This window comes from Ochotona curzoniae, unplaced genomic scaffold (genome assembly GCF_017591425.1).
Source record: "Ochotona curzoniae isolate NIBS_2020 unplaced genomic scaffold, NIBS_Ocur_1.0 contig_2210, whole genome shotgun sequence".
Classification (NCBI taxonomy): domain Eukaryota; kingdom Metazoa; phylum Chordata; class Mammalia; order Lagomorpha; family Ochotonidae; genus Ochotona; species Ochotona curzoniae.
This window is the reverse complement of record NW_024465369.1, coordinates 28320429-28335315: the sequence shown is the minus strand read 5'-3', so window position 1 is coordinate 28335315 and position 14887 is coordinate 28320429. Positions and strand designations below refer to the sequence as shown.

Below are 14887 nucleotides of genomic sequence, written 5' to 3'. Positions count from 1 at the left end.
ACTCTTCCTAACTTATTTCCAACTGCATTTATGCTTTCAATCCCTATGCTTTGCTTAAAATACCTGTGATTGAATATCATTCTCACTGCCTTGTTTTCCTAACTGAAATGGATTTTGTTTAGGCAATTACTTACTATGAAGCTGCTCTGAAAAGCGGACAGCAGAATTACCTTTGCTATGATCTTGCTGAGCTCTTATTAAAGTTGAAATGGTATGACAAAGCAGAGAAAGTTCTTCAGCATGCTCTTACTCATGATCCAGGTATGAAAGTCTTTCTGATTTAAAGAAATTATACCTTATAAATCCAGTTTGTTTTATATGTATTATACATAAATATGTATTTTTGTTTGCAGTATTTCCTACATGTATTTGGTTACATGGAAAAACATTTAAATATTTTATTATTTTCCTAAATAGTGTTTAACATGGGAATTATTTTCTTCTTTGACATGAATTGAATCTGAAGACCGATTTTTAAGCTGATTTTAAATTTTCATATGAATGCAGAAATGTGCCAGAGAAGGTGATAACTTTAAATTGGGGAGGTGGAGATGTCAATGATGAGGAAAATGAATTGAATGTCCATTGGATCATTATACTTTATTTTTTAATTCTTATTTTCTGTTTTACAATTTTGCAGACATAGGACCTCCTCTCTTCCCACCCCCATCCCATTCTCTCCCCTCTATTATCCCCTTTGTTTTGTAGTAAAATACTCTGTCAGATGTAGTCATGACTCCAGCTTTCTGCTCTTTATGTGGGTCATGACACTGTTAGTATAGGCAATGGCAGAAATTGTAATATTTGTTGTCTACATATATTTAGAAGTTTCATTGAAAGCCTGCTTTTATTCAGTACTAGAGATGTATTCTGTTGATTTTGTTTGATTCCTGGTACTCTGATCTCCGATATACCTTCGTTTGTGAGATTACAATTGTATTTTTATTTACCTTTAATTTCTGTTATTTTTCTATGGAGATTGTCTTAGAGCAAACATGTTATATTTGTCACTTTGGGATTGGCTCATTTCACTGAGTGCAATGGTTCCAACTGAGACCATTTGGTTGCGCAATGGTCTCCAATTGAGACCAAATGGTAAAATTTGATTCTTTTTAATAGCTGAGTAGTATTCCATAAAATCATTGTACCATAGTATCTTTATCTAGTCCTTCAGTGGCATCTAGCTTGTTTCCATGTTTTTGCAGTTGTTGATTGTGCTGCAGTGAATACAGGGGTGGAGGTTGCTTTCTCATGTATATGTATCAGTCCTTTTGTTTATACTCCCAGGAGGGGGATTGCTGGTTCATATGGTAAGTGAATTTTCAGTTGCCTGAGTATTCTCCATACTAGCTGCACCAGCCTGCATTTCCAGCACTATTGTAGGCCATTCTCACCGTGGTTAAGTGAAACTTCAGTGTGGTTTTTATTTGAATTTCCATCATTGCTAAGAAGCTTGAGCATTTTTTCATGTCAGTCATTTGGATTAGTTCCTTTGAAAAATGCTCATTTTCTTTGCCTATTTCTTAACTGGCTTGTTTTGTTTTCTTGTTATTGTTTCTCTGGAATTCTTTGTTTATTCTGGACATTAGCCATCTGTTATGGGGTGTGCAAAGATTTTCTCTCACTTTGTTGGTTGCTTCTTTACTTTGTTGATTATTTCCTTTATTGTGGAGAAGCTATAGTTTGATATAGTCCCATTTGTTTATTTTGGTCTTGACCACCTGTGCTTTTGGTGATTTTTTCTATGCAATCTTTGCATATGCCTATATTTTATAGAATAATTCCTATCCTATGTTTTCTTCTAATAATTTAATGGTTTCTGAGTGTAGGTTTAGATACTTTATTTAGATTTGGTCTTTATGTATGATGAAAGGTGAGGGTCTTGTTTCTCACTTCTGCAGGCTGCTATCCACTTGTTCCAGTAACATTTGTTGAAGAGACCAACTTTTTCCCCTGGGTTGTTTTCTGTTCTCTTGTCAAAGATCAATTAGCTGTACATGTGTGAGCCCTCTTCTGGTGTTTTTATTCTGCTCCATTTATCTCCCTCTCTGTTTCTTTACCAGTGCCAGGTTGTTTTGATCACCTCTGCCCTGTAATATGTCCTAAAGTGTGGAATTGTAATCCTTCCAGCTAGATTCTTATTCTTCAAGATAGTTTTGGCTGTTCGTGGTGTTTTGCATTTACAGATGAATATTTGTATCATTTTTTCTCACTCTTGTGAAGGATGTTTTGGGGTTTTGATTGGGACGCATTGAATCTCCTCATTGCTTTCAGTAATATGGATGTTTTGATGATGATGTTGATCCAGAAATATGATATAATACTTCATCGTTTAAATTCTTTTTCTATTTCTCTATTTCTATTTACTATTATAGAGGTCTTCCACATCTATAGTTAGATTATTCCAAGGTATTTAAGAGTCTTCTCTGTTATTGTAAAAGGGACCATACTGACTAATACTTTTTCAGCCCTGGAGTTTGTGTATACTGGAACCATTGATTTGTGTTCATTTATTTTGTACCCTGCCACCTTACCAAACTCTCTTATAAGTTCTACCCATCTCTTTATTGAGTTTTTTTATTTCTTTTATGTATAGAATCATGTTGCTTGCAAACAGAGACAGTTTGACTTCCTCTTATCCAGTTTTAATTTCTTTTCTTTGCCTGAAGCTCTAGAGAGCACTTCCAGTACTGTGGAGAGTAACAGTGGTGATAACAGACATCCTTGTCTGTTTCCAGGTCTTAGTGGGAAAGCATCCAATATTCCCCTATTCAGTATGATGCTGGCATTGGGTTTTTCATAAATTGCTTAGACTATGTTGTAGAATACAACCTTGCTTAGGGTTTTTAGCCTGAAGTGGTGTCTGTCTGCATCTATTGAGACAATCATATCATGTTTGTTCTTCAGTTTCTTGATGTGGTGAATCACATTTATACGTTCGAGTGTGTTAAACCACCCGTGCATGGCAGGGGTAAATCCCACCTTGTCTAGATGAATGCTCTGTCTGATGTAGTATGCATTCTACTGGCTAGTATTTTGTTAAAGATTTTAGCATCTGTTTTTTTCAGAGGTATCAGTCTGTAGTTTTCTTTTTCTTTTGTGTCTCTGGTTTCAGTATTAAGGTGATGTTGGCCTCATAGAAAGAGTTTGGAAGGACTGCCTCCCTTCCTATTGTTTTGAATAGTTTATGAAGAATTTGGGTCAGTTTTACTTGGAATGCTTTGTGGAATTCAGCAGTGAAACCATCTGGGCCTAGGCTTTTCTTTTTGGGAAGGGATTTAATTACTGATTCCATCTCTGCCTAGGTTATAGGTTTATTTAGATTCTTTGTTGTCTCATGACTCAGTTTTGGTAGATGATATGTGTCCAGGATTCTGTCTATTTCTTGAAAGCCTTCTGACTTACTGGCAGATAGTTGCCTGTAGAAAAATCTGATTATTCTCTGTATGGCCATGGTAGCTATTATTATGTTGCCTTTTTGTCTTTGATTCTAATAATTGTTGTCTTCTCCCACTTTTTATTTTATCAGTTGGGTGAATGAGATGTGTAGTCTCTATTTTCTTGAAGAGCCAACAATTTGTTTTATTGATTTTGTGTGTTTTTCTTTTGGTCTTTTTTTGGTTTGTTTCCTCTCATTTTGATTATTTTTTTCTGTTGGTCTTGAGATTATTTTGCTGCTGTTTTTCTGGCTCCTTTGGGTATGTGCTTTTCTTGTTTGCTAATATAGGCACTAATTGTGATAAATTTGCCTCTTAACACTGCCTTGAGAGCATCCCACAGGTGTGTTGTATTTGAGTCTTCATTGGTTTCAAGAAATTTTTAAATTTCTTGTCTAATCCATTGTTTGTTCAGTACCATGTTGTTCAGCTTCCAAGAATTTACAAATTTTCTGGGGTAGTTTAACTTACTGATACCTAGTTTGGATTCCATCATGATCTGACAATATGCATGATAGCTTTCAAACAAATTTTATCCTTATGTTGTATCTGTTGCTTCCAAATTTGTGAGTAGAGAGGCTTCAGCTTCAGTCTGTAAACAGTGTCGCCCTGGTTGTGTCCTTTAGCCCTGAGCATTCCTAGGTCATGGCTGGGCTTTCTTTTGCATAGTCTCTCTCTCACTGTTTTTTTCTGTGGCATCTGGGGTCAGAGGGGTTACTGTAGCACAGGGCCACACAGTTGCACATCTGTTTGGACAGTGTCCCACCCACTGCTCGTGAGGCTGTGAAGTGGAACAGACTAGTAGGTCTTCACTCTCTTCTGCTGGTTTACTGCTGTTTTCTGTGGCTTCTGGGGTGAGGAAGGTTTCTATAGTGCAGGGTGTTTTGCTGCTGTTTTCTGTGGAGTCTGGAGTCAGAAAGAGGCACTGCCCAAGGGGCACTCAGCATGTGGTCTTGTGTTTCTGATTCTCCCTGCCCACAGTCTGTGGAACTTTGAAATGAAGCAGGTGGTTTTATTGCCAGCACCTCTGTCAAGACTGCTTCAAATGTTAGCTCACTGTTTGGCTAAGTTTCCTGATTTCTGGGGCTGCTCAAGCAACCACCTGCCACTAATGTTCATGTACCTTTGTGTCTTTACCTTGCTTACCTGTTTGGCTCTTGACCCTCCAGGTGTTGCCGACTGAGCCTCCGGGTCTTATCTGTAGCCAAGGGAATGCATCTGGGCTTTCATTGTTGTTTACTCTGGGGTTCATGCAGCTGATTGAGATCTAGTTTCTGACCCACAGTGATCTAGCATCTCCCTCTTGGCTGGTTCTGGTATCTCTCCAGAGGGTTTGGAGTGAACTCTGATTTCCTTCCCTGAGTCCCTCACTTGACTGGTTCACTCCCCAGAGATTCACTCCACCGTAAATGGCTCGCTTCCCAGTGGCATGACTGCCCCAATCTAGGGGCATCCAATTGGGAACTTCAATTTGTCTCCCTTTGCTGGTGTTTTATCCTATAGCTTTTTACCTCATACTGTCCCTTTGGGGAGACTGCCACTGGGAGTCTGCCTGCTCCTGTTACTTTTGTGTTGGCTTTGAATTTACTAGGCTTTTGTTTGTGGGTAGGGGTGCCTTTCCTTAGCTCGCCTTGTGCGCACCTTCCTCTTAGGGTGTTGGCTATAACCTCAGTCATTTTCATCAGATTTTTTTTTTTTGGTCTGTTCAGTTCTGCTTCTCTCTGGTGGCCTCCAGGAAACTTTGCTCACCCTGTCTGGTGATTTTCCTTTTCCGGCTCTGTGCTCCACCTATTTTCTCACAGCTCTATCTGCACTCTTGGCTACATGTTCCTACCCTGATCGGCCATCTTTGCACTGCCCATATTGTTCTTTTTAAAGTAGTTTGTGATTTAATGCATGTTCTGCTTGCATATATATAAACACAATAACTGTACCTTTCAGAAATTGACTGTTCTATTTTCCATTTTGTTTCACACCCATCATGCACCATCATGCAGATATAGTTTTATTTCAATGCATTCTTATTATTCTGCATAATGGCATCGTAACATTCAACAACTCACAAAATTGCTTAATTTTCCCTGAACTATTGAGATTTTAATTTATTTCTCATAGTTTTTTTTTCTTAAGATTTATTTATTTATTTGAAAGGAAGAATTGCAGAAAAGAGACAAGAAAGATCTTCCATGCACTGGCTCATTCTCCAAATGGCCATGACAGCCAGGGTTGGGCCAGGACAAAGCCCTAAGTCTTTTCATCTGAGTCTCCCATATGGGCAGTCAAGGCCCAAGCATTTGGGCCATCTTTGGCTGTCTTCCCAGGTTCATTAGCAATGAGCTGGATCGGATGCGGTATAGCTATGTCTCAAACTGTTGCTCATATGGGGTGCCTTCCTTTTTACAGCACCCTAGCCAGCTCCACTGCAGGATTGGCCCCTCATTGCCAGAATCTTAAAATTACTGAGATAAATCAGAGCTGCAGCCACTCGTATTCTCCATAAAAAGCTACATTTATCAACTTGGGTGTTGTCCTAATTCGTCTAGCCACCAGGGCCCTTTGTGTCTCTCTTGTACACAAAATTATAATCAGCCCTCCTTTCTTAATCTGTGGATTCAATCAACCATGGATTAAAAAATATTCAGAAAAAAAATCTATGCTGAACAGGTTCACAGTTTTTTGGTTTTTTTTTTTTAAAGATTTATTTATTTTTATTGGAAAGTCAAATATACAGAGAGGAGGAGAGACAGAGAGGAAGATCTTCCATCCAATGATTCACTCCCCGAGTGGGCACAACAGCAGGTACTGCACTGATCCAAAGCCAGGATCCAGGAACTTCTTCCAGGTATCCCACATGGGTGCAGGATCCCAAAGCTTTGGGCCATCCTCCACTGCTTTCCCAGGCCACAAGCAGGGAGCTGGATGGGAAGTGGAGCTACCGGGATTAGAACCGGTGCCCATATGGGATCCCAGGTGCATTCAAGGAGAGGACTTTAGCCTCTAGGCCCCATCGCCGGGCCCAGGTTCAGAGTTTTTAAAGTCACTATTTCCCAAATAATAACATGCTAAAATTATTTACACTGCACCTACATTTTATTTGGCATTTTAAATAATTTGGAAATGATTTTAAATATACAAAAGGACTTGTTTTCACTGTCAGCTAACACTGTGCCATTTTATGGAGGGAATCTAAGAATGTTTCTTTGGAAACTTAGAGATGACTGTATGCACCACTTTTCCCATCTAAATACATTGTACCTGTAATTTTGCCATATGCACGTTACCTCTGATAATTTCTTTCTGTACTGGAAAATATTGCTCTTTATTTTTGGCAAATGTAGTATATTCTGCTGTGTGTTTAATGTCGTATTTGATGAGTCCCCTATTGATGGATGCTTAGATTGGAGAAAACTTAGAAATAATATTAAGACAAAAATCATTGTTATATAAAACTTCCTAAGAAGTTACTTCCTAAGATTGACTTTGGCCTTTAATAATCTTTCCTGGAAAAGCTCCTTCATATTTTATTTGAAAGAGTTGAGAGAGAGAGACAGAGAGAGCATTCACTGATTCATCCCCCACATGACCACTGGGGCTGGGCCAGACAAAAGCCAAGCCCTAAGAGCCAGGAGCTGCATCCTTGTCTGCCATATGGATGCAGGGCCCTATGTCTGAGCCATCCCTCTGCTACTTTTCCCTGTGCAGTAGCAGAGGGCTGCGTAAGAAGTGGAGTAGTCAAGACTAGAACAATTGCTCATATAGGATGCCTGCACTACAGGCGGTGGCTTAACCACAGCACTGACCCCAGTTTCCCTACTTTTTTTTTTTTTTAATTTGTGCATTTTATTACAAAGTCAGATATACAGACAGGAGGAAGATCTTCTGTCTGATGATTCACTGCCCAAGTGACCACAATGGACAGAGCTGAGCCGATTTGAAGCCAGGGGCCGGGAATTTTCTCTGGATCTCACACATGGTTGCAGGGTCCCAAGGCTTTGGGCCATCCTCGGCTGCTGTCCCAGTCCACAAGCATGGAGCTGGATGGGAAGTAGGACTGTCAGGATTAGAACTGGTGCCCATATGGGATCTTGGCACTTTCAAGGCAAGGACTTTAGCCGCTAGTTTCCCTAATCTGATGTTACAAAAACGCCTTCTTGTATTTGGCTTTTTTTTTCTTTTTAAAAACAACGAATTTTCATTTAAAGAAATTCTACTTTTATTATAAACTCTTTCAGTTATGTGACTCTGGTTATGGGAATCCTTGTTGTGCTCCACGGAGATTTCTCTCTCTCTCTCTCTTTTTTTTTTTTGCTAATACCATGTGATCTAAAATCAGATTTTTGCCTTCAAACTTGATTTTTAAGTTTATATTTTATCAAGTATGTTTATCTAATACAGCATTTAAATTCTTAACCTAGCAAGTTTTTATCTTTTTATAGACTTGGACAAAGTTTATACACTTAAGAATGAAAATTGAAATTCATATTCTATATTTAGGTTGTTACCTATACAATTCTTTAACCTTACTTCTGTTTCCATCCTAATTTTTAAAAGTTTGATCATCAGTTAACTGAAAATTTTTGAACTTTACTATTTCTCAAGATCATTTTATCTAAAGACCAGTTTTAAGAGTTATAGAAAAATTAAGTACTTGTTTAAAATGAATTTTTTCTATTATCTTCTACTCTTTTATAGTAAATGAACTATCAGCCCTCATGGAAGATGGACGTTCTCAAGTTCTTCTAGCAAAAATTTACAGTAAAATGGAAAGACCTGATGATGCATTCACTTCACTGCAGCAGGTAAACATGTGCTTGTAGTTGTCCAACTTTATACTTGCAGAACTCTGTTTCAAAGAGCATCAACCCTGTGATTATAAAGTAAATTCAAAGTATGTTATCATTTAAAAAAAGGGAAGAAGGAAGGGAGGGAAAGTATCATTATAATCTTAGAATTATATCTGTGATGTACATGTACTCTGTTCTATGTCAATAAAAAAATGTCTACTTCAGTATCAATACCAAATAAAGGAATTGAAAAAAAAAAGCTAACAAAATGGATGTTAAGTCTTTTCACTAAGAAAACAATGTCATATAGATAGTTCATGTGAATTAACTAGATTTTGCTTTCAGCAGTGTATATATACTTTGGACATCCTAAATATGCACTGTTTTATTTGTCAATGAAACATTTAAATCAAAAAGAAGAAAAAAATTTTTTTGGTTCAGACTTTGTTAGATCAAGGACCAATAATGCTAGAATAATTCTTCCATGAAATTAGAGTGTGCATTGTCTAATGTCCTTTTTTGAAAATTTGTTTATATTCTTATCTTTTGCTAGGCTCGAGAATTACAGGCTCGGGTACTAAAACGTGTTCAGATGGAACAGCCAGATGCAGTTCCCGCACAGAAGCAGTTAGCTGCTGAAATTTGTGCCGAGATTGCAAAACATTCTGTTGCTCAGCATGACTATGAAAAAGCAATTAAATTTTATAGAGAGGCTCTGGTTCATTGTGAGACGGACAATAAGGTCAGTACTTTGATGAAACTTTAAGCACCTTTCATTCCTGATGCTGCTTAACTCTCAAATATGAAGTTCTTACTGGCTTATTTATGAAGATTTGAAAAGCATCATAGCAGAAGCACATTAAAAATTAATATTGTTTCTAAAGATTGCTCAAAATATTTATATGATGCCTTAACTTCAGAACATTCGCATCTAAAAACAATAATGGAAATAAACAGGATAAGGCAAACCTACAATATATTTCTTTTTAATACTCTCCAATATTTTAATATTTTCAAACAGTTTCTCAGGATGGTCTGGATCCTAATGATTTAATTCACTTTGCTAATAGCTTTTATACACGTCTGTGTTTCAGTTGTATTTGGTGCTGAGGAAGAAGTGTCTGTACTGATCCTGCAATCTCACATAGCAAAGATGATTTTTGTGTAACATCCTCATGTTCACAGCTGGTTGTATGAACCAAAATGCCATTGTTTTGTCAAGGTTTGAGAAATCCTGGGTAGAAAAACAATTTTTTCTTAAAAACCTTTCTGGTCAATGGCTAATAGTTAAGTGATGCAGAATAAAAGACAGCCATAGTCTAGAATTATGGACAAAAACTGAACCTAATTTTAATATAACTCTCAGATATAGGGCGAAGCTGCCTGTATATAACCAAAAGGATACTTTTACAGTAATGGCTAAAATAGTCAAAATTATCATTATAAATCTGCAGCATACCTTAGAAATTATCTATATGAGCCCTTTTTTAAGAGAAAAGGAATTTGGTATGAACCCATCATTGAAAAATGGAACAGAATCCAATCTCCTGCTTTTAAGACCTAAGACCTGTGTTCTTTTCATAAGGCTTTGCATGTCTGCCTTTTAATTGTGTTTCCACCTGCTTTCTTGTTTCTTTTACCAATGAAAGTGAAAACTGACTGGCAAGCACAGAGTATTCCTTATCTGTTGTGTTTGGAATTTTTATTGTTATAACTTTTGGCCAACTAAAGTTCATTTTATGTTCATATGTTTTTTCATATGGTCTTAGTTTCCAACTAATCCTAACTTTTCCTGTATAGATTATGTTGGAATTAGCCCGATTGTACCTGCTGCAGGATGACCCTGAAGCCTGCCTGAGGCACTGTGCTCTACTTCTCCAGAGTGACCAGGATAATGAAGCAGCCACCATGGTTAGTCCGAGAGCCTCAGCACTTACACAGAGGCAGTTGTGTTTAATACTCCAGCCAAGATCCAACCTTTACACCACATGGCTAACACTAGATAAGCATGATTCATGTTGACTGTTGGAAGAAATCAGAAATTACTCACATTAGCACATTTAACAACAACAGCAAAAAGACCAAGGATCATTTGCATTTTATTTACAGGAATAAGTATATAGCATAAAATAAGGTCAGGCAGTTACTTGCCATGCACCTAGCTAATTTTTCATTATACCCAAGGAAATTCTTGGTCAGGCAGAGTTCATGTGACCAAGCTATAACTTAGTAAATATTATGTTTTAAAAACTTACTTATACATGCTGAACTAACTTAAGAGTTCCAGTGGAACTTCTGGAGCTAGAGAAAATTAAAACTAAGAATTCTTCTGTAACAGACTATTTTTAGTAGAATATTTTCCTTTTTTTTCCTCATCTTTACTTGGCTTGAAGTGTTTGTTGGCTTTTCAAACAGCTGCCTGGCTGACATTTCTTTAGGTTTTGTTAGTTTTATTCAAAGTTGTTTCAACTAAAGAAAAATGTAAGAAGCCATGATTTAAAATGCATAATTTAAGAACCAGTAGGTTTTCCTTGCTTTAAATGCCTTTGAAAAATCTGACTTAAAATTTGTATTGTTTTTAGTGTTCTCATTATTATTATAACCAAATCCAGTGAGACATCTTTTGTATAGTGTCATGGAGAGTGTTGAACTTTCTACTGCAAACATATTTTTTGCTAAAAATATAGTTTCAAGAGCAAACTTCCTCACATTCTTGATTATCTTCTTTACACTGATCTCTAAGCCATTCTGCTCAAGGTGCTTGAACTTGAAATGGCTCCTTTTTACAAATGTCTGTCATTTGTATTTTCATATATGACACTTCATTAGAAGAATATGCTTTGTGAAATATTTGGCAATGTTTTTAGAGCCAACTTTTATCTTCATAGATGATGGCTGATCTCATGTTCAGAAAACAAGACTATGAACAAGCAGCATTTCACTTACAACAGCTTTTAGAACGCAAACCAGGTAAATACACAGCGATCATATACAGTTAATGCAATCATCTCCCTTAAGCCTCCTTTTTGTTTTCTTTCTTTTCTTTTTTGTTTTTGGAAAAACCTCTGCCATGGCTGAATCTGACTCTGTTTTTTCCCACATCAACTTCAGTAACTTGAATGGCTATAAAGAAAACACAGCACTGTTGACTCTTTATGTTATAACAACCCTTCAGTTGGTTCCTAGGACTACTAAATCTACTCTATGTCTCTCATATCGCTACACCAGTTACTTTTACACATTCTGCTTCCTCTTCACGCCCTGACATGATTTCCACCTTGCTTGTCCTCAGCTGACATCCTTGCCTTCTAAATGTCACTGAGAAAATGTGAATTCAGTGACATTAGAAAATGTGTTCTCCATCCTTTATCTCCAAATCTTGCTCTGTTGGTTTTTTTTAGTTTCTTCCCATCCATGGCTAGCTTTTCTTTGCCCTAAATACAACCTCTCAGCTCCTCAAGAACTGTTCTCCTGCAGTTCTCTGTCTCCTGCATTATCAAGTTTATTTTTCTAATCAGTGTACAGCCATGCTATGACATATCCCTACTTTCAATAAACTCATTAAATAAAAGCCAGCTCTTAACTTTCATCCCTCTCTGATGACTGCTGTCTGCCTGTGTATTCCTTTACAGCAAGTTTCTTCTAAAAGGATATGAAATGTGATGTTTTCACTTTGGTTCCTGTCTTTCTACTAGACTCCACCAAGTAACTTAGACAGTGTGGCTAGTGACTTCCATGCTTCTGTGTCCAACACTGTATTCTCAGTTGTTACTTACTTCAGGTTTCCTCATGCATGATTCAGCTTATCACGCCTCCATCTTGAAAAACTTTGTCCTTTGGGACTCAGTTGACATGTCCCAATAGAATGTTTCATTTTTTTCCTTCTCTGTAACTTTATGCCATTTCTCAGCTCAGGCATAGCGTCACTGTTCTTCACAGCCACAGAATCACAAATTCCACAGCCACTTGTGTTTTGTCTTCTCTTACACATCACACTCAGGCTATCAGCAAATCTTTGTGAGCTCCACTGTCACTATCACTGCCTCCTCATCTAAGCTTTCAGTACCATTAACATAGATGTTTTAGGACTCATAATTCACCAGAGTCTTTGCTGCTCAATAATTTAGCTTAGAAATCGTTTCAGAGGGGCCAAGATGGTGACCTGTCAGGTTAATCTTCCTCCTGTGGCATCAGCATCCCATATGATTGTGGCCGAGGAAAGCAGCAGAGAGTGGCTCAATTCCTTGGAACCCTGCACCCAATGGGAAAACTAGAAGAAATTGCTGGCTGTTGGCTTCGGATCAGCCTAACTCAACTTTTCAGCCATTTGGGAACTGAACCACTTGGATTGAAGATCTCTCTCGCTCTCTCTCTCTTTCTCTGTCTCTCTTGCTCTGTAAATTTGCCTTCCAAATGAAAATTAATACATTTTTTACAAAGATGCTTTCAGATGAGATTAGCCAAGTCCCTGCTCCATCTCACACACATACACAAAATCCTAACAAAAGGATTTGACCATTATGTTCCCTAATACAACAAAAGCAAAGTGGACTATGCAGTATATTGCATGAAGGCTCCAAAGGATTTGTATCCTCTGTCTTTGTTCTGCCATCAGCACTCTAACTTCAGTTCTGAACAAATCATGCTCCCAAGTGACCACTGGAGTTCTAGGTATTGATATTTCAGAGCCTCACTAGTGACTGTGCTTGTAGTATTGAGCTAAGAAGGGCACATGTCCCCAGTGAATCATATTCCTGTCCTTTAAAATCTCTCTTGTAGAGTCACCTTTATAGCTGCAAAAGAGAGGTGGAACACAATATCTTGTACCATATCACATGCTAAGCCACGGATTTATGATGTCAGAATTAACCTAAAAACATGCATCTACCTTATGTGTTGTCATCATCATCATCGTCATCATCATCATTATCACTGGATATTCTCAATAGCACATCTTAAACCTTGGCTTAAAGCTCTGTGTTAGCTTACTCCGGAAATATATTGTCCAGTTAGATTTAGCTTAGATAAAGATCTAATTGCTGCTGTCTTGGCTGATTATATCTTTTTGCTCTTGAACTATCCAAATCAATGGGATAGTTTTCCCCCTAACTTCACCTTGTTAAATACTCCCAGCACTCCTGTCTTTTTGAAAGCTATCACATTGAGTCTGTCTTCTCCTAACCCACTGTTATAATTAGAACATTTACTCCTCTAACCTGAACTAGTGCAGTTGCCGAGCTAATCTTCAGCCTCTAAGCTCTTCCTGCTCCCAGCTGTCATAGGGTCATATCAGTTCTAATAAATCAAAAGCTATTCCTTTGTTCTAAATTTGGGATGGCACTTTGGAGTAAAGTTTAACATTATATAATTATTTTAATAATGATATAACCCCAAATTTTCCTTCCATTCGTATTTCTTACCCATCTTCATTCATCTTATTATCTAATAACATCAAAGTTCACACCACCCCTACGTCCTCCCTACTTTCCCTGCTCTCCTCTTCCTGCTCCAGATGCCTTTGTCCATTGAGATTGCTCAGTAATAGACTTCTACCTGAAATCTCTCAAGTCCCTCAGCCAAAATTAGAGATTCTGTACTGTAATTCTATATCACTGCCTTCATGTCTTAACACATCCTACTATTTGTTATCTTCTTACCATCTGTCAATAATTATGGACAAGCTAAATTTCTCAAAGCATGATACATTTTAGTTTATGACTGGATTTCTTACGTGAAGGAATATTTTTATAGAGAAATTCATGAAGAGCTAAAAGATAAGTAAATGGTATTTGATCCTTCAATAGTTAATTAAAACTCAAATAATACAATTCAGTTATTGTAGGAGAAAATTATTGCAGAACCCATCCTCTGAGTGTTGACTTTAGATAGTAGTAGCTTACATCACAATATGTTAGCAATATTGCAGCAAACATATTGGCCAAGGGCAGTGTTGTGGTGCCGCCAGTTATGCTACCACTTGGACACAAGCATCCCATGTCAGAGTGCTGGTTGAGTCTGGACGCTGTGTCTGATCTTCCATCTTGCTAATGCACTTCAGAAGGTGATGGCCCAAGGGCTTGAGATCCCGCCATGCACATGGGAGAAAAGGATGGAGTTCCTGGCTCATGGCTTTATCCTAGGATAGACCTGACTGTTGCAGCCATTTGGGGGTGGGCTGTGTATGTGTGAGCTCTGCCTGTCAAAGGAAAAACAAAATATTTCAAAATATTGGCCAGAAATGTTAATTATTAGTTCCTGCTTCATCATTACAATATCTGTGACTATTATGAGGCAGTCATCCTATTTCCTTTTAATACTTTTAGATATTAATAATGACTTTTAGGCTTTTACTTGATTTCCCTATCAAATTTCAGTCAATTATAATCCTATTTTTCTTTGATTATTTGCAAGAACTGTATTTGTAGCTAGTGTACAAGCCTAATATCTAAATCTTATTTTTCTTAAACTGTATTTTTGTTGTACTCTGTTTTAGCAATCCCAAAAAACAAGAACAAAATCTTTAGATTCAAGATTATGTGTCGGAAAGAGCAAATGATAATATTATCAACCTGGATTATTTTGGCCTTGTGTGATAAAGTAGATGAAAATCTTTCAGAGGTCTCTTTATAAAATAATTTTTTAAAAGATTGATTTCTTTTTATTGGA

At 37.4% G+C, this 14887-nt stretch overlaps 1 protein-coding gene across 1 annotated transcript in view; it reads left to right on the top strand.

Moving 5' to 3' along the window:
• TTC21B (tetratricopeptide repeat domain 21B) overlaps positions 1-14887 on the top strand; it is a 67388-nt gene that overhangs the window by 36434 nt on the left and 16067 nt on the right. The window contains exons 18-22 of the mRNA XM_040971661.1: positions 123-261; positions 8130-8236; positions 8775-8963; positions 10022-10132; positions 11110-11191. Of these exons, the coding sequence (XP_040827595.1) occupies positions 123-261; positions 8130-8236; positions 8775-8963; positions 10022-10132; positions 11110-11191 (628 nt within the window). The remainder of the gene's footprint in view (positions 1-122; positions 262-8129; positions 8237-8774; positions 8964-10021; positions 10133-11109; positions 11192-14887) is intronic.